The following is a 22,363-nucleotide window of genomic DNA, read 5'->3' on the forward strand; positions in this document are numbered from 1 at the left end:
ATGAAAGTTTAAATGATTAAATTCTTGAGACATTTTCCTTGCTGGTTCTACTGTAACGAAGCCCACCTGTATAATCACTAAATTCACTTTCATCTTAATATTGATCACCGGATTAAAAGAAGCAACATCTTGCTTGTTTTTTATCATGCTAATAAGCACGTTTCACCATTTCGGGTGAGCCTTAATGGTAACAAAAGAATATTGGTAAACAAAAGTTGAATTTTATATTTTAAATTGGTTTGCTGTATCATCCAGAGAATCACATAAACTTAAAAATTTGAATTGTGCTATCTATGCCTGTCGTGAGCCAATGATTCCAGAATTACAGAAATCAAGAGCTAGAGGACAGACTATATATTCATCCTTCTCATTTTAAGCATGAAAAAGTTCGGGCCCAAGGTCTTGCACACACAGATGGCTTGGTGGCAGAGGGTAAAATACTATTCAGACCTTGTAGGTTTTAAAGTTTTTTCCTCAGATATCCTCTCACACAGTTCTTTAACTTGCTGCAGAAGGGAAGTGGGAGAAATTTCTGGATTTTGTTCATTTTTAAAATTACCACGTGTTGGGCTTCCCTGGTGGCGCAGTGGTTGAGAGTCCGCCTGCCGATGCAGTGGACGCGGGTTCGTGCCCCGGTCCGGGAGGGTCCCACATACCGCGGAGCGGCTGGGCCCGTGAGCCGTGGCCGCTGAGCCTGCGTGTCCGGAGCCTGTGCTCCACAACGGGAGAGGCCACAGCAGTGAGAGGCCTGCGTACCGCAAAAAAAAAAAAAAAATTACCACGTGTTGTCATACTGTGTGTTGGGTGTTGTGCTATCATCTTGCTGACACTATTCCCCGGTGAGGTGTGTAGCCCCACAAATTTACAGAAGTGGCACCTGATGAGGCTTACCTGAACAGTTAAGTAATTTGCTCAGTCACCAACCTTGCATGTGTTGGGTTACATCTAGACCTGGCTGACATGGTCTTTATTACTTTATTACTCTTTATTACTGTACTCTTCCTGCCTTCCAGTTTTGACCTCCCTTAATTTGTCCCTTATTTAGGTTATCTAACCTCCTAGAGGTTCTGGGCGATGTGAAGGTCATAGCATGTTCCAATTATTTGGTGGGTAAAATCATTTTTGTCCAGGTAGTGCCTGCCATGGGAATGTTGGAAGCACAATATACCCTTTTTCTTTGTGTTTTAAAACACTCGTGTATAAGGGAGCCAGTCATTGGAGCAAAAGTGGGCAAGAACACCGGCGTGATCTGATATGTCTGATCCTGACACTACCTAATTACTGAAGTGGTCAGTCCAAAATCTTATTGCTGAATTTGTATTTAAATTTATATACTGCTTTGAAGTTGTATTCAAAGTCAGATTTGATAGAAATTATTTTCACATTTAAATCTATCAAGTTAGTTTTTGGTAGAAATAAAACCTCAAGACTTTAGATAAATTCAGTACCTCATTTATGGGGACTGGTGATTATTTGGACCTGGATTAGCTGAAGTTTTATGTTTGGATTACGTACAGAAAAAAGGATTACTAACCAAAGCAATTGGGTTAATAGGACTGCAAGGAAAATGTTTGCACACTGGAGAAACAAACACCACATCTATAATGTATGGGAGTCCACACCTGCAAATGCTCTGATATGCTGCATCTCTGACCAGTAGATGCTGTATAGAAAACGTGATCTTGGTACCTAAGTTGAAAGTAGATAAACACGCCCCTTCCTCTTTTATGTGCATATATACTTTAGGGAAATGTTTTTTGAAATATTCATAGAGTAAACTTTAGCACATTATTACTGCTTAAATTCAGTTGTGAAATTAAATATGCTCTAGGACAAATTTATACTTATTTACTAGTAAAAATCACTTCTAAGAATTTAGTGAACTTTTAATATTTATTTTTGAAGAAAGGATTTCTGATAAGCATATTGTCACACATTGAAACTTGACATACCTGTTGCTTGAGGATATATATCTGGAACATTTTTATTCTTTACCCATAGCAGACAGCCCAGCACACAGTAGGCCTTCAGTATATAGTTGCTGAGATGAATCGTGATTTTCTGGCCAAGCTGAATAAGGCCATAAACGTATTGTAATTTGCGGTAAAATAATGAAATGATTTGTTTTCAAATTAAACTTGTTACTTTGAGAACTTTATGACTTACACAAAGGTTGCACAGGCGTTATAGTTAATTCCCCAGACATCACCTCCATTCAACATTGTTAACATTTTGGCAGTTTGCTCTTTGTTTCTCTATACGATTATAATTACAGACACACAGTGTAATGTATAGGTTATTCTTAATCTTAATTTCTTTGTTGCACCTTTTTAAGAAGTTTTAGACCTGACCATTAGCCTGTATCTCCTAAGAGCAAGGCCAGGCTCTCATAATCAGCACTCAAATTCAGAAAGTGTAGCATTGATGCAAATCAGCTATGTAATATGTAGTTCATTCTCAGATTTCAGCGATTGTCCAATAATGTCCTTTATAGCAGCTATCTTGCCAATCCAGGCTCCTGCCATTGCATTTAGTTGTCATGTCTCTTTAGTTTGGAACAATTTCTCAGCCTTTATCTTTCATGATGTTGGTAGTTTTGAAGAGTCAACTTGGTTTTATCTGTTTCCTCGTGATTTAATTCAGGTTATGCTCCTTTCTCCCTCCCTCCCTCTTTGTGTGTGTGCAGAGATGCTATGTAAGTAATTCCATGATTTTCTCAGTGCTTCATCTCAAAAGGCACCTGATGTCAGTTCTCCATCATTGGTGGTGGTAATTTGATTTTAACAGCTTGGTTAAGGTGTGATGTCTACCAGATTTCTCCACTTAAAGATTCTCTTTTTTTTTTTTCCTGTATCAAAATTTGATAAGAGAAGTGACTTGACGCTGGGGGATATCCCATTCCCAGACAAACATTCACCCGTGAGTATTAGTGTGTGTAGATGATTCTTACCTGAATCAGTTACATTTCCTTGCTGGCTTTCTGCTTTTCAGAAGAGCTTGCCTTTCCTGTTTGTTGGTTTATTTGTTAAAATATTTAAAGCCCCAAATGTTAAGGTAACTCATAAATGATTAAATCTGTATGGTGTGTCTCGTTATCTTTCATTTTTTAAGATGTAAAGGACTTGGGAAACAAACAAAAACTCGGCAAGTTTATTTGTGGCCTTAGCATTATCAAGGGAAAGATTGAAGGAGGACAGACCATCAGCTTTTTTCTGTTTTAGTGGATATTCCTAGAGGCTTTGTGGGGAATAGAAGGATGTTTTCATCAAGCTTGGTGAAAGTTAAGTTGTGCAAATTAATCAGTTCTCTTGGGTGTAGTACTTCTCAAAGGTGCTAATATGCTAATGGTCTTGTGAGTGTCTTAGGGGAGGATAAAGTGCTATTAAAAGACCCTTGTCTCCGCAGATGTCTCTGTGGACTACCTTCTCGCTAACAAATGTTAATGAATAGGCATTCTTCTGGAGAAGCATTAGACCCCATTTTTTGGTTTTGTTTGTTTGTTTAGGTAATAAAAAGATTAGCAAGACAGGCTTTGTCTTCTGGGACTTCACCTGTGTTTCGGTTGCGGGGGTGGGGGTGGGGATGGGGGGAACAAAAGGAAAAATAAAGAAGAAAAAATAAAACACTGCGATTGCTGGTGGAGTAAAGCGCAGGCCCCCAAGACTGTGGGGAGTTCACAGGAGGAAGAGCTCGTCATCAGAAAGAGTAGGAAATAACTTCCTGGGTGGTATTTATAAGAAGGTGAGTTTAAGCTGAGATGAGGAGGGTAAAGAGGGCAGACATGGAGCAGATGGAAAAGTGTGAGGCACCTGCAGAAAACGGCCCGCGGCCTAGGCTGTGTGCGGGGTTTGTGGGGGCAGATCAGGGGGGCCCTTGGATTACGGTGGGAGAGCGGTGGTACCTTCATCCAGACGGGTGGGGGAGGGGAGGGAGGAAGGGCTTTCGGAAGGTGGAAGTGGTTCTGATTTGCAAACCGGGTGAGGATGAGGAGACTGGAGTAAGTGGACTGACCGTTGTGAGAGTCGAGAGCAGTGGTCTTCCAACTTAATGACTGGATACCTTCTAAAATAATCTCGGAAATTTTCTCTCAGACATTTTCAAGTTTAAAGGTATTTTCAAAATCAAACTGTCATAATCACTTTAAAAAATGGAATCTAAATGTAGCACTTCACACTATCATCCACTTTTCAAAAATTCAAGAATAAACTTAAAATTGGGAATTTTACATTGTTCTTTTTTCTTCTTGATCTTTCTATTTCCTGCACAAAATTTTACCTTAATATATTTTTATGCTTGCAAGTTTTATTGATCACCCTATCACGTTTCTTTGCACCAAAGATACAAGGAGAAATTGAAATTTTTAATTTCCTGTGGCCATAAAAAAACTTTAAAACTTTGTTTTCTTTATTAATGCTCAGTTGATCAACCAGAATGTATTGCAAATTATGATAAACACTTGGTAAACAAAATTTTATTAAATAGGTGTCTGTTAATAAAATGGATGGAGCTTTTAAAAAGTAACATGTATTCATGGGTGAATATAATTTATTGCTAGAATAAGACAATATTTAGCATCAATTTCTACTTTTTATTTTAAGAGCTATAAGCCCAGAGAAATTTTGTTGACATAGATAAGTGGATGGAAAGGGTTTTACTAGCGATGCCACTAATTTCCTTGAACTTCCTCCAACCTATGTGTCAAAAATTTGAAAATTATTTTTAATGAGCTATCGGTCTTTCGATTTTTTTGAAAGCAAAGGGTTGAAGAATGAATACCTGACTTGTAAAAGTATATATTACAGCCTTTAGAGAGTTGAACTCTTAACACTTCATCAGTGTTGCAGAGGGTCCCTTTGCTTTGCAGTGGAGGCTTTTCTGCATGGGGGCAGTGCAGCACTGCAGCCTTGAGGTCACAGGAGGTGGGAGGTTGTGAAGGGAAAGCCTTCGATCCACAGCCCAGGCACATTTTTGTGAGGGAGTACTCCTGCAGGTTGGGGTCTGGTATAGCCCTTGGAGTTATCTGCTTGATTTATTCCTCAGGAAAGCTTCATGTACCTTATGGGGTTCAAATACCCCAGTTTGCTCTAAGCAGACGATGTCAGAGCCTCTGAATTAGGGTATTGGAAACTGAGAGGTGTGGGAATACAGAGTACTTCATAGAAGTAGAATTTCTAGTTCTTAGCGACTGATCAGGTGTGGCGGCAAGAAAAGTGCCTTACAGAGTAACTGAAGGCCTCAAGTTTGAGAACTGCAGGTTACTGGGGAAAATGGTGGTAATCAGAAAGTCATGAGGAAGAGCTGATTTTTTATCAGGTTGGTTTGGACAGTTTGGTTTTCAGAACACATGTGACATGGAGGTGCAGACTCTGAAGTACCTGCAAACCCGGTCGTGGGGGTCAGAGCAGGAGAACTTTGGGGTCCTCTGCACTGTGAATGGTAGTGGAAGCTGTGGCTTATTGAGGGGAGGAGGTGTGTGTGTGTGTGTGTGTGTATGTGTATGTGTACAATGTGTATAGGAGGACAAAGTGGGGGGAAAGAAACTACCTACACAAAAGGGTTAGAGAGAAGCAAGAATAGTCTAGAAAGGTAGAAAATATTCCAAGAGAATCCAAGAAAAGAGAATTTAAGATGAGGGTGTTGGGTAGGGGAGTCAGCCTTGTCCCTAGTTTTGGCAGATTATTGCCAATCTTTGAGAAGAGTCACAAGAGTGAAAGAAATAGGACAGATTGCTTTTGTCTTGATGAGGAGGTGAGCTACAGCTTTAAGAAGTCTGATGAAAAGTCATTTTAGAGACTAGCAGGCTTAAGTTCTGGATTCAGTGTTTCGGGAAAAGCCCAGGTGGTCAGAATGGCCCTTACTTACCTTGTGTTGCCCCTAAAGTGTGGTCCTGGCCACGTGTGCAGGGCCAGCAGCCAGCCTTTCCTTTCCCTCCGTGTCGGAACGTCGTTTCTGTGGTTGAGTCCTCGGTGAGGGGGTTGGTGTTTATGGCCGTGGTGGGAGAATCTCTGTTTAGACAGGGCGGTGAGGTGCTGTTCTGAGGCGCGCGTGAGAGCAGCTGAGCACCTCTGTGCCGCCTCCCGCTGTCCTCAAGCAGGTATGTGGACAGGTGACCCCTCACGCCGCTCTTCCCGTGCTCCTGTGCTCATGGTTGCTGGCACGTTCTTTTTCCTGACTTGGCATCAAATGCATGTATGGTAGTAAGATAAGAATGGAAGGTGATTTTTTGAAGGTAGTTCTGGGGACTTGGAATAGAGGTTTGGGACGTCTGAGAGAAGTGTAAGCTTTAAGAAGAGTAGGCTCAGAAGTCTTGTTGAGTGAGCATGAAATTAGCACGAATGTGGAGCATATCTGAGCCTTGTTGATGGGGCGTAGGACGGCGGCTCATGGTGCTGATGCAGGCAGAGCTAGAATTGCCTCCCTCGGGTGAGAAGTTGTGCTCCTGGGGGGGCCGAGGGCTTCCACGATGGTTAGGGGAGCGAAGCGAGGCTGGCGGTGGTGCTCTCGGAATGCCATGCGCTGACCTGCAGGCAGCTCGGCTTGGGAGAGACACCACGATCTTTGCTTCTTTCTTAATTAAAAAAGAAAAAAGATGGTTTTAATTAATAATTGATCATTTAAATCACATTTTATTATAACATAGTTGAATAAGTATCTCCGCTGCCCGGAATTTTCACTCAAAGGAGATAATGGTTGAACTTAACTCCACTGTTGCTTAGAAAATCTCAAGTGCCAGTCCCAGTTACAGGGCGGCAGTGCGATTTCTCCAGCCAGGTAGGAGGAGTTTGCAAAATGTAATAATGTTACTCTGTTAAAAACTAGAAGGCTAAGTTGATTTTGGTTGGTCACTGTCCCCTCCTCCTCCTGCCTCACTTCTGTGTGAACCCTGTGCCCCACGTGTCCTGAACAACTACTCATTTTCTAGACATGACTTGGTTTTCCTCGACTCCCTGTCTTTGGGCTTCTTGGCTTAGGACGCCCTGTTCCGCCCTCTGTCCTGCTTGGCAAACCTCAGTGTATCTTCCCAGAATTGGCTGGGCTTTGAAGCCTTCTCTTACTCACCAGGGCAGACCTAGAAGTGTAACAGTGGACAGCACGCGTTGTGTGTATGTACTCTTACACCGTGCATCTTTCTTGGTAGCATATTTTTGTCTGTGTCTGTGCACACACATATATACACATGTGTGTACATAGATACATGCATACAATTTCTGTCTAGTTTTTATATCTGTGTTCCCTGTTGAGTGCCTGGCACTTAAAGTAAACAGTAGATGTGCCGTCCTACTTGTTGAATGAAATGAATGAAAACATTTTAAAACACAGGGAAACCACGATGAGATTCTCTGTATCAGAAACAAATGAATTGCGGGTTCGAGGGAACATGGACGTACTAGCCTGACACCGTATTAGGTGCGTTATAGATGTTATCTTTGTCTGTGTGTCTTAAAGTCTTGACAACAAATACGTATTTTACATGTGAGGAAATGGAGCCAAATTAATTAATTACTTGCATTAAGTCCACACGCATAGGTCACAAGGAGCAGAACATGAGATTTGGACCCAGATCTGTCTTAACTTTAAAAAGCCTCTGCCCTTTTCACATCACTGTCGATGTAATTGTGTAGTGATAATCATCTTTAAAATTTCAAATGGGTCCAACTTCTAAATTTTTACATTTTAGACGCTGTTTTCCTTAAATTTAATAGAATGGGATGTTGGTTTCTATAGCTCTGGGTTTCTGCTGGAGCTGGAGCTGGAGCTGGTGCTGGTGCTGGTGCTGGTGTGGGGAGTGGAAAGTGGATGGAGCCCTTCCTGAAATGCAGGGGTGACTCTCTCTCTCGTGCTGCATGGTCTCTTACCTTCATGCGAAGGGGGGGATTCAGTTTTACAAGTAACAAAGATAAATGTCCTTGTTTTATCATTTCTTTCTCTTGTCCTGTTTTTCTGGATGTTCTCTTTAATTTGCATTGTAACACATTTGATTCTTGTCCTGATTTGGAACTGGAAGGATCTATTGAGTCTGATTTGAGGCCAGATGGGCTAACGCTTCAGTATAAGACTTCAGTTCGTATCCCAGGTTTCTATTCCAGTTAGGAATTCTGTTAGAATTCACTAAAAAACACAAGAGTTCATTGACACTTTTGTCATTTAGCTTCTTCATGGAAGCTTTTATAACTGAATATTAAGTTTTGAAAAATGAGGGTTTCCTACGTAAGTGTAGGGATTCTGTCTCATGTTGACCTTTTAGGTCATCTTTTTCCTTTCCATCCTGGTCCCCCTTCAGCTACGGAAGACAGTAAATTTACAGGGGAAGAGGGAGCACTGGAATTTGGGGAGCATAGATATAATTTGAAAAAACATTTCAAGTGATCATTGTTTTCATTGCTTTTAAGTCATTTTGAAATTTCAAATAACACTAAAAGCTGACATGATTTCTTCACTTCTTCAGTGTAGGAATTTGGATTTTTAAGGCTGTGAACACTGTAAGGGGCTCTTGCTGCTGTAACGTCCAAGAATCCAGAATCAACTTAGTGACCCAGAAAGGAGGGGCACTGGGGCACAGGTCGGGTGATGAAAGGTCTCTCTTCATCTTCTGTAATGCTCCTTGTCTTCGTCTATTTTGTCTGGTAATAAAATAGCCACTCTGGCTTTCTTATGCTTACTGTTTCATGTTTTATCTCTCTCCTTTTTGTAATCCTTTTCTTTCAACGCATGGGTTGAAATTTTGACTTTAAAAATGTGTTTCTGGTAGACAGACTATAGTTGAGTAACAACTGTAGTTGTTACCTTGTTATTAGTTTGGGATTCTCTACCTTTTGACTTAAATGTTTAGTCCATTTATAAGTAATGTAATTATTGATCTGGTTGCTTATTTCTATTTGTCTTTTTTTTTTCTCTGTTGCTCCTTTTGTGACTTTCTTTGGGGTTAACTCAGTATTTTTTAGCATTCCATTTTAACTCTCGGTTGGCTTTCTAGCCATCCTTTCTTGCATGTTTTAGAGAGTACTCCTAAGGGTTGTAATTTACATCTTTAATTTACCATAATCTATTTAAAGTTAATGTACTACTTTGCATAAACTATATGATTCTTGTAGCAGTATAGCTGTGTTTACTCCCTCTGTTTTGTCTTTTTTATCTGAGGATGTTATTGACTGTACCATCATTTATGCTGTAGGATTTTTCTTTCTTAGTGGTGATAGTTTTTATGGATTATTTTTTTGTTTCTCCTTCTTGTAACCTGTGGCAGGCATTTGTAGGGTGGCTGGGTAAGACTTAGGTATGCAGTCTGTAGCCATGGTAATCACATCCTTGCAGCCTCCATAGATATGAAATGCAGAGCCATTTAGTCCAATCAAGAATTTTTTTTAATTAATTAATTTATTTTTGGCTGCGTTGGGTCTTCACTGCTGCACGCGGGCTTTCTCTAGTTGTGGCAAGCGGGGGCTACTCTCCGTTGCGGTGCAAGGGCTGCTCATTGAGGTGGCTTCTCTTGTTGTGGAACACGGGCTCTAGGCATGTGGGCTTCAGTAGTTGTGGCTCGCAGGCTCAGTAGTTGTGGCACGCAGGCTTAGCTGCTCTGCGGCATGTGGGATCTTCCCGGACCAGGGCTCAAACCTGTGTCCCCTGCATTGCTGGTGGATTCTTAACCACTGCGCCACCAGGAAGGTCCCAGTCCAATCAAGAGTTGATGAGGAAATCCTGAATTTGGAGAGGAAGATTCAGGACAAAACAGTTCCACAGTTATTGGCAGGAGGCTGCAGTTCTGGGAAATAGAAATGCACCTTTGTCCCCAGTGCCTCTGCTGGAGTGGAACACTCCCTTTTGTACAGAAATAATTGTCAACCATAATGGGTAGAGTGGTAATGTAAGTGGAAGCAAAATATGATTGTTACCCTCTCAGCATATGTTTCTTGAATACGGTTGTTCAGCAATCTGCATTTGAGCTAGTTGGGGGTATTTATTATAAATGATTGCTCCTGGGCCTCACTCCAGACCTGCACAATCAGGATCTGAATATGAGATCTGGGGTCTGAATTTTAGGGTAAGTGCTCCAAGCTTGTCCTAAACACAGCAGTGTTAGACTGTCACTGCTCTAGGACTCTTCCCAAAAGCCTCTGACTTTTTATGGACCTGAATCAGTACTATTAATGTTTGTCTTCAAGATGAACAAGCGTGCGACTGATGAAACAGTTTGGTCATAGTCATAGAACTCTAGAGCTTGCATAAAGGTGCCTTTGAGGTCATGCCAGCTCAACAGTCTTAGAGGAGGAAATAGGTCAAATGAGAGTGTCTGGGTGGTTTTTACGACTCTGATTCATAATATATAAGGTACTTTGCTATGAATTGTAGATCAGAATAACCTGTTAAAACTTTTCTGTACTATGTAAGGAATTATTTTCATGTTAGGTGTTATTTTTAATCCAGTTTGACAATCTCTGCCTTTAAGTGGGGCTACTTAGAGCATTTGCACTTAATGTGATTATTGATATGGTTTGGTTTTCCTCTCTCATCTTGCTATTTCCCATCTGTTTGTCCCATCTTTTCCTTTTTCCTTTTATTCTCTTTTTCTGCCTTCTTTTGGGTTCAGTATTTTTTATGATTCCATTTTATGGCCTTTATTGGCTTACTAGCTATATGTTTTGGGTGGGGTTTTTTTTTGGTGTTTAATAGTTGCTGTAGAGTTTATAATTAGTATGCGCCTTTGACTTATTACTGTCTACTTTCACGTAATATGTATAAAAGAACTTTAGGACAATATTCCCCCCTGGTATTCTGCCTTTGTGCTATTGTAATCATATATTTTACTTCTACACATGTTATAACCCCCACAATACATTTTTTATTTATTTTACAGTACATACTTTTGCCTTAAACAGTTAATTATCTTTTAAAGAGATGTTTTTCTATAAGAAGAGGCTTTTGTGTTTGCCCACCTATTCACCATTTCTGCTAGTCTTCATTCCTTTGTAAAGATCCAGATTTCCATCTGGTATAATTTTCTTAGTATTTCTTGTAGTGTAGGTCTGCTGCTGGTGATGGTTGTCAGCTTTTGTATGTCAGAAAAAGTCTTTATTTCACCTTTGTGTTTGAAAGTCATGAATTTCAAAGATATTTGAACAATTTCTGTTTACTGGGTATAGAGGTGTAGGTTGACTTTTTTTTTTTTCTTTCAGTCCTTTAAAGATGTTGCTCTTCTGTCTCTGGCTTCTCATATGGCATTCTTTCTGATGAGATGGCTGCTGTCTTGTCTTTGTTCTGTATATAATGTGAGTTGTTCTCTGACTGCCTTGCAGAATTAACTGTCAGTGTTTGACAGTTCATTTATTTACAAGTTGTTAGTGTTCTGGTTGAACGTGTAAATTCTCAGGTCTGTGTGATCACTCTTTTCTGATCACTCTGTTCCTTGATCACCCCAGACTGAGTTTCTCCTGACCCCTGTGCTTCTAGGGGCGGTTAGAAAAGGAGAAGAAGCCTCCGTCAGTCATTCGTGGCTTCTGAACCGATTCTGAGATTCTCTTGTGCCTTTTTGTGCCACTCCACAAGCAATACAGAGCAGTTTTCCTTGTGCTGCTTCGGAGAGGCAGGGGTACCTTTTAGTGCGACAGTGTTACAAGGAGTATTTCTGATGTCTCTGATAGTTGGTGTGGATGACTGCAGCTCAGAGTCTGATGTGATTGTTGTACCTTCAGCCCTGGACTTTGTCTCACAAGATGACATGTTGACGCCCCTGGGGAGACTGGACAAGTATGCTGCGAGTGAGAACGTATTTAACAGGTATGTGCGTATGCTTTCCATTAAGGTGGAAGCACAAGTGTGGCTTTTATTGCATGGATTTCAGTAAACAGACGTATCCAGTTGAAAGTAGATGTCATTACCGTGTGGTCTGAGTCACCCAGCTTCACTGCTGGTCACAGCCGTGGCCGCCTTTACAGTCGTTTACTCCTCCATCCTGTGAGCAGGCAGCGCTCCTTCTTGGCTTTTTGGCAAAAACAAAACAGACAAACAAACAAACTGCTTTTTTGCTATTAGGCATAATTTTAATGTTCATTAAAGTGGCTGCTGAGGCGTCAGTTCCTCCTCCAGCAGGTGGTGGTGTGTGCCTGCTGTGGGCCAGGTGACTGGTGGCCAAGGGGCGAAGGACACGGCAGTGACCAGAGCTCAAACTCTCCCTGATGCACTGTTTGTCCACCTAGGGCCCCCAGACCACCTGTATCAGGCTTCTCGGGGAAATCTCAAAGTCTTTGCTAATAAAATTGACTATAGATGTATAAAACTCATTGAGTAAAATGTGTAAAGATAACGTTTTACATAATGAAGAATGATTGTACTTTCCCATATTTATGATAATTGAAGGTAGCTAGTTGAAACAAATTTTCAGTGACCTTAGAAACTTGTCAGATCAGGTAAAGGTGAAACATATTTTGGTAAATATTCAATCTCATCTTGTTAAAATAAAATCCATACTGGCATTTGTCACTTAGGAAATTAGGGACTTAATATGTTATAAAATGTATTAAGAAAAATTTTCTTTTAAACTATATGGATTCTGCCTTTTAAAGTTCTGAATACTAACTATTAATGCCACTGAACATCATATAATTTTCTTTTTCTGTGTAGACAAATGGTGGCCCGGAGTCTGCTGGACACACTGAGGGAAGTCTGCGATGATGAGAGAGATTGTATTGCTGTTTTGGAAAGAATTAGCAGATTAGCTGATGATTCAGGTATATATTTATGCAGAGAAAGGTTTCTTTTACTAAATTATGTTTCTAAAAACTAATGAAAAACTTAGTGTAATGTGAGATTTCTTTGAAGTATTTCCTAAGTAAATTATCAAACCCATCAGTAACAAGAAAATAAAAACCTGTTACTAAGATCCAAACATTTTATAGTAGGCCCATTTAGTTTAACTTTGAAAATTTCTCATAAGAAAAAACTAAGAACATTGTTTTGCATCATGTACATTAATACTATTTTAGGATTAATAAATTCTTTTGAAAAATAATTTTAAATAAATTAAAAGGATGGAGTGGGCTGTAAATTTTTTGGCAAATATAAAATGCGTTCTTACTTATAAAAAATGTTTATCACCCCTTGTAAAACTAAGGCTGTTTGTCTCTAAAGTGAAAAGAGGAGGAGAGTCTGCTTAAGAAAGAGGTAAACTTGTTTTGAGGCTTTGAATACGGTTTATTACGTTTTTAAAAAATATTTTTTATGGTGGTAAAACATACATAAAATTTACCATTTTAACCCAATATTGTTTTGAGCATATTTTTATATTTGATTTTAGAAATGATTCAAAAATCAAATAAAAAATTTCTCTTAAATCCATGACCTCTTTATTAAAATGTATTATTTTTCAATTTATCAAACTTTTGACATGGCAACAATTCTCATCCTTTAATTTTCAGATGAGCTCATCTTTTGGTAAGCAACTCATTTTATGGGAATATGTTTACTATTTATGTAAGCCTTAAATATTTTTTTTCTTATAGAAAAAACATTAGTAAGCTTCCTAATATTCTATCTCTTTATGATGTTCTGTGTACATAATTGCTCATGTATATGCTTGTTCCAGAATGGTTTTAGGAGGGTCTCATCAATTATGATTTTTACTTATAATTTATTTTTAGGTTTAGCAGAGATAAACAATTTAACTTAAAATTTTGGCACTATTGCATTCCATTGTGTTCATTCCTTTCATAGTAGAGATGTAGATATTCTTTAAGGTGGAATTTGTGTTTATTTTCTTTCACCTGTTTACCAACTACAGTGCTGTTCTTTACATATATTATATTCTATATGTGTTTTAAAATATATCTCAAGTTGTTGAGTTCCTGATAAATATCTCTCTTGACATTTACACTTTGAATTCATTCAGTAAATGTGAAAACAGTGCATACTCTATGCCAGGTTCTAGATTAAATGCTGGAGCCTTACTGAGATGAGTAAGACTCCCTGTCATCAAGTTAACAGTTTAACGAATGCAGCCGACATACTAACAGTAAATTATACCAGGGAGGGTTGGGGCCCGCTTTGGACAGTTGGTGGCATTTGAGTTGGGTTTGATGGGGAGGGAGGGGAGGAGGGCCTTGGGAGAGGAAAGGACAGGTGTAGAGGTTTGGGGAGCTCAGGACAGCGGCCCATTTGGCCAACAGTGAGTTTACTGGGCCTACAGTTTAGAAGAATGAGACTTAAATAAGGTGGTTGAGGGCCAGATTGTAAAGATTTATACTGTGCCAAGCCAGAGAGTTTCCTTTGTTTGTGATTTAGAACAGAAACACAGCAGTGTGGATTGACTTGAGGAAAAGATGGGTGACGGAAGGCTGGTTGGGAGATTCCTCTGACTGTTAGGAGTAGTTTGGGAGGAATGGAAGGGCCGGAGGGGTGTCAGAGCCACTGTGATGGGAGCTTCCATGAATTTGAGGATTCTTGTCTCTCCATCTGATATGGGAAAGTTGCAGTCTTTAATATTTTTAATATTACCTCTCCTCCACCCCAAACTCCTTTTTTTTTCATTTTTAAGTTTACTTTTGTTTGAGTATATGTTTTGTACATGGTTCAAAATACAGAACTCCTGTTAGCTACATCTGTTGTCTATAATGAAGTCTTTATAAAGTGAAAGTAGCTGGTCTTAATTAATTTTGGGGTTTTGTTTGCCGTGAAAGGGCTTCCCACCTCAAGATTCAACTTTTTTCTTTTTTTGGCCACACCCTACAGCTTGCAGGATCTTAGTTCCCCAACCAGGGATCGAACCCATGTCCCCCTGCAGTGGAAGCATGGAGCCCTAACCAGTAGACTGTCAGGGAATTCCCTAAACTTTTTTTTTTTTTTTCAGTACGCGGGCCTCTCACTGTTGTGGCCTCTCCCGTTGCGGAGCACAGGCTCCGGACGCGCAGGCCCAGCGGCCATGGCTCACTGGCCCAGCCGCTCCGCAGCCTGTGGGATCTTCCCGGACCGGGGCACGAACCCGTGTCCCCTGCATCGGCAGGCAGACTCTCAACCACTGCACCACCAGGGAAGCCCCCTAAACATTTTTTTAAATGTTGTCTTTTAGTGCTTTTTTTTTTTTTTAAGATGAGCATTTTTTTTTAATGAACTAAGTAATCATATCCTTTGCCATTTAAAAAAAATTTTTTTTAATTTTTGGCTGAGTTAGGTCTTCATTGCTGCGCACGGACTTTCTCTAGTTGTGGTGAGCAGGGGCTACGCTTCGTTGCGGTGCTCGGACTTCTCATTGTGGTGGCTTCCCTTGTTGTGGAGCACGGGCTCTAGGCATGTGGGCTTCAGTAGTTGTGGCAAGCAGGCTCAGTAGTTGTGGCACATGGTCTTAGTTGCTCTGCGACATGTGGGATCTTCCCGGACCAGGGCTCGAACTCGTGTCCCCTGCATTGGCAGGCGGATTCTTAACCACTGCGCCACCAGGGAAGTGTCCTGTCTTTTAGTGCTTTTGATCTTTAAAAAAGAAAACAACATTTGGATCTTTTTTTTTTTTTTTTTTTTTTGCGGTACGCGGGCCTCTCACTGTTGTGGCCTTTCCCGTTGCGGGGCACAGGCTCCAGACGCGCAGGCTCAGTGGCCACGGCTCACGGGCCCAGCTGTTCCGCGGCATGTGGGATCTTCCCGGACCGGGGCACAAACCCATGTCCCCTGCATCGGCAGGTGAACTCTCAACCACTGCGCCACCAGGGAAGCCCAACATTTGGAACTTTGATTCACCTAGAATTTATGTATAGAGAGCAGTATAGGAATCTTATCTTTTTTTCTCACATAACCTGCTGACTTTGCTACCATTACCTATGGAACAGTTGATCTTTTTGAAATGCCATATCTGTCACATTTAAAGTACACTTGAGGGCTTCCCTGGTGGCGCAGTGGTTGAGAGTCCGCCTGCTGATGCAGGGGACACGGGTTCGTGCCCTGGTCTGGGAAGATCCCACATGCCGCGGAGCGGCTGGGCCCGTGAGCCGTGGCCGCTGAGCCTGCGCGTCCGGAGCCTGTGCTCCGCAACGGGAGAGGCCACAACAGTGAGAAGCCCACGTACCGCAAATAAATAAATAAATAAATAAATAAATAAAGTACACTTGGGTCTTTTCAGATTTTTTAGTTTTTTAAAATCTGTTGGTTTCCTTTAGCATTCACTGACCCTTTATCATCTTAGTTAAGTCTAACTGTAAACCCTCCACTGGCTGGCTGCAATTAGATTAGGACCCAGTCCTTACGGCTTGTCCTGGAGGTTCTGAACTAGCAGAGTTTGAAGATGATGCTGTGTTATAGTCGATGTGAGTTCAGGTGAACAGATCCAGTCCTCACAGGAAGTATTGCAGGCTCTGAGGACAGAGGCTGGGATGGGGTCGACCTCGCCATGACTGTGAAAAGGATCGCAGGCTGCAGAGCATTTTCTAAGCACTCATGATGTGATGCGAGGGGAAGAGTCCTGAGCTTTCCTGAGGACTCCCCCGCCCGGCAAGGATCTGGTTCTGGGGAGGATGCTTCAGCTCACCTTTCTGTTATTTCCATAGAACCAACTGTGAGAGCAGAGCTGATGGAGCAGGTGCCTCACATCGCCTTGTTTTGTCAAGAAAACCGGCCTGCGATCCCGTACGCTTTTTCCAAGTACTTGCTACCCATTGTGGTTAGATATCTCGCAGATCAGAATAACCAGGTAGGAGGGCCCTGCCCACGTTCTTACAGAAATGGGTGTAGTCTGGGGCACTCCTGGCAGCCTACTGGGTGGTCTCATTGGGATGTTCCTTCCTCTTAGACTTTGTTGTTTTGTTTTTCAAAATGAGGCTGTGGAGAGTCTGGGAGGTCACAGCAACAGACAGCGCCTAGTGGCTGCTGCTCACCCGCTGCCCTCCCAGGCGGCCCTCAAAAGGGTTGGCGCTTGGAGACCTCTTTTCCAGGAATGGCTTTTCTGTTCCACTTCATCTGTTACAGCACAACCTACCAAGTTCTGTCTTTGCAGAATAACCACAGATTTTTATTGGCAAGGTTTTGCCAGTTGTGAACCCCCTCTAGTTGGGTGAGGAGTCCTCAGATTTGTGAAATTCAGGTGTTAAGTTTTGTTACACTGTGTGTGTACTTGGTTTACGTGTCTGTTTTTTCCTAGGTCAGGAAAACGAGTCAGGCGGCCTTGCTGGCCCTGCTGGAGCAGGAGTTAATTGAGCGGTTTGATGTAGAGACCAAAGTGTGCCCCGTCCTCGTAGAGCTGACCGCCCCCGACAGCAATGACGACGTGAAGACAGAAGCTGTGGCTGTAAGTAGAGCTCAGCAAGAATTAGTCACTGGCTTGACTGATAGGAGGCGCTTGTTAAATATGATGCTGTATTACATGTTGTAGGTTTGACACATACTGGGTCTCAGAGTAGCCACAAATCATTACATTTGAAATGTAATGCTGGGCTAGAAAGGGACATAGGCTTCCAAGGGAAAAGGTGTCTTTTCTGGGGGCCCCATGCTGTGCAGAAGCACTTGGGAATTCGATGGCTCTATAACTGGGCTCTGAGAAAGCAAGATACACAGCAAGAAAATAATAAATTAACTGTAAATTCATTATCAAAATGGAAAAATAAGATGGCAAAAATAACCAGTTGAATTTTAAAAATCCTGTATTGAATGAAGAAACATTTGAGCTCCTTGAATTGCTGTCGAGCACTTTTCTAGGCACCGTGTAAGCACAGTAGGAAAAAGAGGGATGCTGCTTGGCTACCGTACTTGACAGTATGGTCTTTGCAGGAAGGAATATATGATATAAATTATGATTATTAGAAAAATACACAGATTAAGTCATTATGCACATAATAAAGTCAAGTATTATAGTGAGTTCTGTGGTGTTTTGGACATGGTTAGCAAATATTTTGATTATTTGAGAGCCATCATAAATAGGGTATGAATTTCATATAGTAATATCTGTTATAATTCACATCTATGGTTCCTCAGTTCAGAAAGTAAGAATTCTTATAATAAAATAGAAAAGTGATAAATCCATCTGAAAATTTATTCAAATCTATTTGGATAGTGAGAGTTTGCTATTTAAACCTAATATAATTGCATTTTTGTTGATATGAAAAAAGTTACACTAAAAATAATTTTATAGTGCTTCTGGATCATTCATAGGATGAATTAGATTTTCTCTCTAGTTCCTTTCCGTTGGAAATTCCATTATTTTATTTTTAAATACTCAGGTATCAGTTAATAAATTTAGATATTTTTCAGTAATACCATTTTTATTGAAGTGAACTTCACATAATATAAAATTAACCATTTTAAAGTTTACAATTAAGTAGCATTTAGTACATTCATAATGTACAAAGCACTACCTCTGTCAAGTTCCAAAACTTGATTTTTTTTTTAAAATTTCACAAGCTTCTCAATAAAAAGGAAATCAGTTTTGGCATAAATGTTGGTTTATATTGAGCAGAGTTTAACTTGCTTTATTATAATTTTTGATGGGTTTTAAGAATAGTAAAACATTATAATTATAATAAAAGGCTATATCCAGCGCTAGTGTGAAACCTGTGATTCTCTCACAATTGGTTTGTGTTAACTTTGCTATGTTTGGCATTCCCTCCCTTCCCAGTTGTTTGTTTTGGGAATAATTCATTCTAAGAAATTTAATTATGCTAGATCAGTGATACTGTGTATCTCTGGATTGTTAACTCGGGCTTGGAGATGCCTAGAAACAGTCTGGAGTCAAGAAACAACACTGCTTTGGGGATTGGGGGATGTCAGTGTCACCTGCCACTCTGAGGAGGCCAGGGCTCTGATAGGGATGGTGCCAGCCTAACAGTGCGTGGGCAGATCTCCGTTTATGTAGGTCTTTTCTTCATTTCATCAGTGTTTGGTTGTTTTCAGAAGACAGAGCATGTGTGTGTTTTGTTAGATTTCATGTTTTTTAAAAACTGTTGTGAATGATACTGTTTTTAAACATTTTCAGTTGTTCGTTGCTAATTTATAGAAGTACATTTGTTTTTTTTATTCTGTCATATGTCCTGCAAACTTCCTAAACTCACTTATTTGTTCCAATGGCTTCTTTGTAGATTCCTTGGGATTTGGTCTGTAGACAGTCATGCATTTATGAATAGAGTTTTCTTTTCTTTCCAACCAGATGCCTTTGCTTCTTGTCATATTTGCATGAGCCAGGAGTAGATGTAATAGATAAATGACGACAGTCAGATTTCTTTATATTCTAACTGCATGGGGGCAGATATTTAAATGCGTTGGGCTGGTTTTCAAAAGGTTCATCCTCACTTTGCCCAAAACTGTTATCTGAATCATGTGTGACGCATATCAGATCTGTGTCCTTGTCTCCCTTGGAACCCAGGCTTTGCAGAGTAAGGACGTGGTCCCCACATGCGTGAGTTTCAGAGAAAACGGTACTTTGCAAGATGAGGACTGCCTCTGTATAGTCCTTTCTTAGCAATGCAGATACACTAAATCCAGATCCTTCTTGTGGATAATCTTCTGAAAACTCACCATTTATTCTCTTATCGGGAAAATGTAGGGTTTTTTTAAAAATTTTAAATTTATTAGGCAAAATGATGAATAAGATTGAAACTTTAGGTAAAAATGCAATTTTTAGGATTTTCTCAGGGTTTATTGTACCTTTAATAATTATCGGTTGATTTTAATGGTAGTAGTTAACATCTGTTTTTCTGTCTTCAACTTGGATAAATAAGATGAATTTTTTGTGATGTATGCAGTATAATGATGTCATATAATTTTATACTTCCTTAAATTATATACTTTTAATAAATTAGCAAACTGGAAGAGTCTTAGTTTGAAGATATATTCAGTGTGGTTTGTTCTTATTTATTTTAGATAATGTGCAAAATGGCTCCCATGGTTGGGAAGGACATCACAGAGCGTCTTATCCTCCCTAGGTTTTGTGAGATGTGCTGTGATTGCAGAATGTTTCATGTTCGAAAGGTATTTTTGTTGTTGTTGTTTAAGAATACATGGTTGTAGTGGTTACCATATTGATCTGTGAAATTTAAAAGATTATTTTTAAAGAACGCTGTAATATTTTGAAATGTCAGTGATGCTTTTGTTGTCAGGTCTGTGCTGCCAATTTTGGAGATATTTGCAGCGTAGTTGGCCAGCAAGCTACTGAGGAAATGTTGGTAAGTATTGCAGAAATTAACTAAGGAGACTGGACTCGCCCGGTGGTCCACTGGTTAAGACTCCACGCTTCCAGTGCCGGGGGCGCAGGTTTGATCCTTGGTCAGGGAAGTTCTGCATGCTGAGCAGTGCGGCAAAAAAAAAAAAAAAAAAACCAACTAAGGAGAAAGTAGTGCATTACAAAGTAGCACGTGAAGTTTGAAATACATAGTTACCCCCAAAGTGTATTAATATTGGCTTGGCCAAAAAGTTCGTTCGGGTTTTCTGTAATATTACAGAAAAACCTGAATGAACTTTTGGACCAACCTAATACAATTCCATGGATGTAAACCAGAAAGATAATATGACTTTAAGAGTTTAAATTGCTGTAATCTGGGCACTTGAATTGTGTTTTATTAAGGCCGGTTTGTTAAAAATGCAGATGTGTTAAGAACCATTGATCCCTTTTTAAATCCCATTTCTATAAAATCAATTCTTATTTATTCAAATGAATCTTTAATTTTATTGCAACCCTCAAGTATTTTAGTGACAAATTAAATTTACAGCAGGTGATTTTTAAATGGTTAGTTCCTGGGATAAAAAATGCTTAATGTACAAGTTAATGTACTTGAAGAGTTTCTGAAACCATCCGTTATGCAGAATAATTAACTTTAAGTACAAGCTCTTGGATAATATTTAAGCTGTACATGTTGGGAGCATTTTTGATTTTCCATGGTCAGTAGTGGAATGAATTGGGTGTGATTTATTTAAAACTGCTAAGTGTTAATATTAAATGGGTCTTCTAAATTTCATTAAGAAGATCTAATGTTTTAAATGCTGTGAAAGCAGAAAATGAAATAAAAGTGACCCCTGAAGCCTGCTGTGTGTCTGCCTAACGAAACACCATCCTCTTCGCACAGCTGCCCAGGTTTTTCCAGCTTTGTTCCGATAACGTGTGGGGAGTCCGCAAGGCCTGTGCTGAGTGCTTCATGGCGGTTTCTTGTGCAACATGTCAAGAAATTCGACGGACTAAGTTATCAGCACTATTTATTAATTTGATCAGTGATCCTTCACGTTGGGTAAGGTTTTGTTTAATTATCATTTTTGTAAAAGGATGCATTTTACAGAAGATGTGATTTTGATTTCATAATTTAAGAAATAATTTATCATTTAAGGTATGTTATTGCTAATACTTTTAGGAGCAGACAGTAGACTACTATATTAACTTTTTTTTTTTTTTAACTGGATGAAATTTCTGTTCCATGCAAATGTTTTATAGGGTCTCATATTCACATTCTCATGGTTTAAATATTCAAGCCAAGATAAAAAATTTTTAAGTAAAAAGGAGAAAATAATTGATGGGGAACTGTAAATCCTCGCTGAAGAAGGATTGGTGTTTTATTCTGTCCTTTTATTCTTCTTAGGTTCGGCAAGCAGCTTTTCAGTCTCTGGGACCTTTCATATCTACTTTTGCTAATCCATCTAGCTCAGGCCAGTATTTTAAAGAAGAAAACAAAAGCTCAGAAGATACATCAGTAGAAGACAAAAATAGGTATGATTTTTTAAAACTTTGCTTTCCAGTTTTACTGCTTGTGAGCATTTTTTTCATTTTCACTATTTTTATAATGTTCTTTTTGGAGTTTACTATTTCTCTTGATTACAAAAATTGGTAAATATTTTAATAGAGTTTTATTTTAAATACATTTGTTAAACATCTCTTTGGTTAATTACATATTTAAATGAGAAGATGAAGGTACACGTAACACAGTTAGCTTGGTGCTGGGCATATAGAAAGCTGTAGTGATAGATTTGATACTAATTTTTGTGTAAGTTTATTTAATAAATAATTTACCTAGTAAACCATCTGTTAACATTTAGAATATACAAAGTAATGGTTATACAACTTAAAGGGTTTGGTTTTATAAGGAGTAAAACCTAATTTAGGAATATGTGTTACTACATAGTCAGTTTCTTACTATTATTTTCCTTTTTAGTCAGTTAATTTTATTGTGGATCTTGGATTCTCTGTTTACGGAATAATGATTGTAATCTCTCAATTGAGGGAGAAAGTATTTTAATCATTAGCACCAAATTAGTGCACTTACTAACTAGAATATCAACTTTTAAGAGCATTTAATAAGGCAACCAGATTTTCAAATAAAGCTTAAAGAGGACATCTCTGATTTTTATTTTTAATTATTTTTGCATTAAAAATTTAATTGAGTTTTAGTTTTTAAAATTTATTTTAGTATATCCTTAGGGG

At 39.5% G+C, this 22,363-nt stretch overlaps 1 protein-coding gene across 1 annotated transcript in view; it reads left to right on the forward strand.

Annotated features, from left to right (window-relative positions):
* PPP4R1 (protein phosphatase 4 regulatory subunit 1) overlaps positions 1-22,363 on the forward strand; it is a 61,661-nt gene that overhangs the window by 6,157 nt on the left and 33,141 nt on the right. Inside the window, exons 3-10 of the mRNA XM_079717142.1 lie at positions 11,637-11,772; positions 12,616-12,722; positions 16,521-16,663; positions 17,111-17,257; positions 19,822-19,929; positions 20,058-20,123; positions 21,021-21,179; positions 21,525-21,652. Of these exons, the coding sequence (XP_079573268.1) occupies positions 11,637-11,772; positions 12,616-12,722; positions 16,521-16,663; positions 17,111-17,257; positions 19,822-19,929; positions 20,058-20,123; positions 21,021-21,179; positions 21,525-21,652 (994 nt within the window). The remainder of the gene's footprint in view (positions 1-11,636; positions 11,773-12,615; positions 12,723-16,520; positions 16,664-17,110; positions 17,258-19,821; positions 19,930-20,057; positions 20,124-21,020; positions 21,180-21,524; positions 21,653-22,363) is intronic.

This window comes from Hyperoodon ampullatus (assembly GCF_949752795.1).
Source record: "Hyperoodon ampullatus genome assembly, chromosome: 13".
In the NCBI taxonomy this organism is placed as follows: domain Eukaryota; kingdom Metazoa; phylum Chordata; class Mammalia; order Artiodactyla; family Ziphiidae; genus Hyperoodon; species Hyperoodon ampullatus.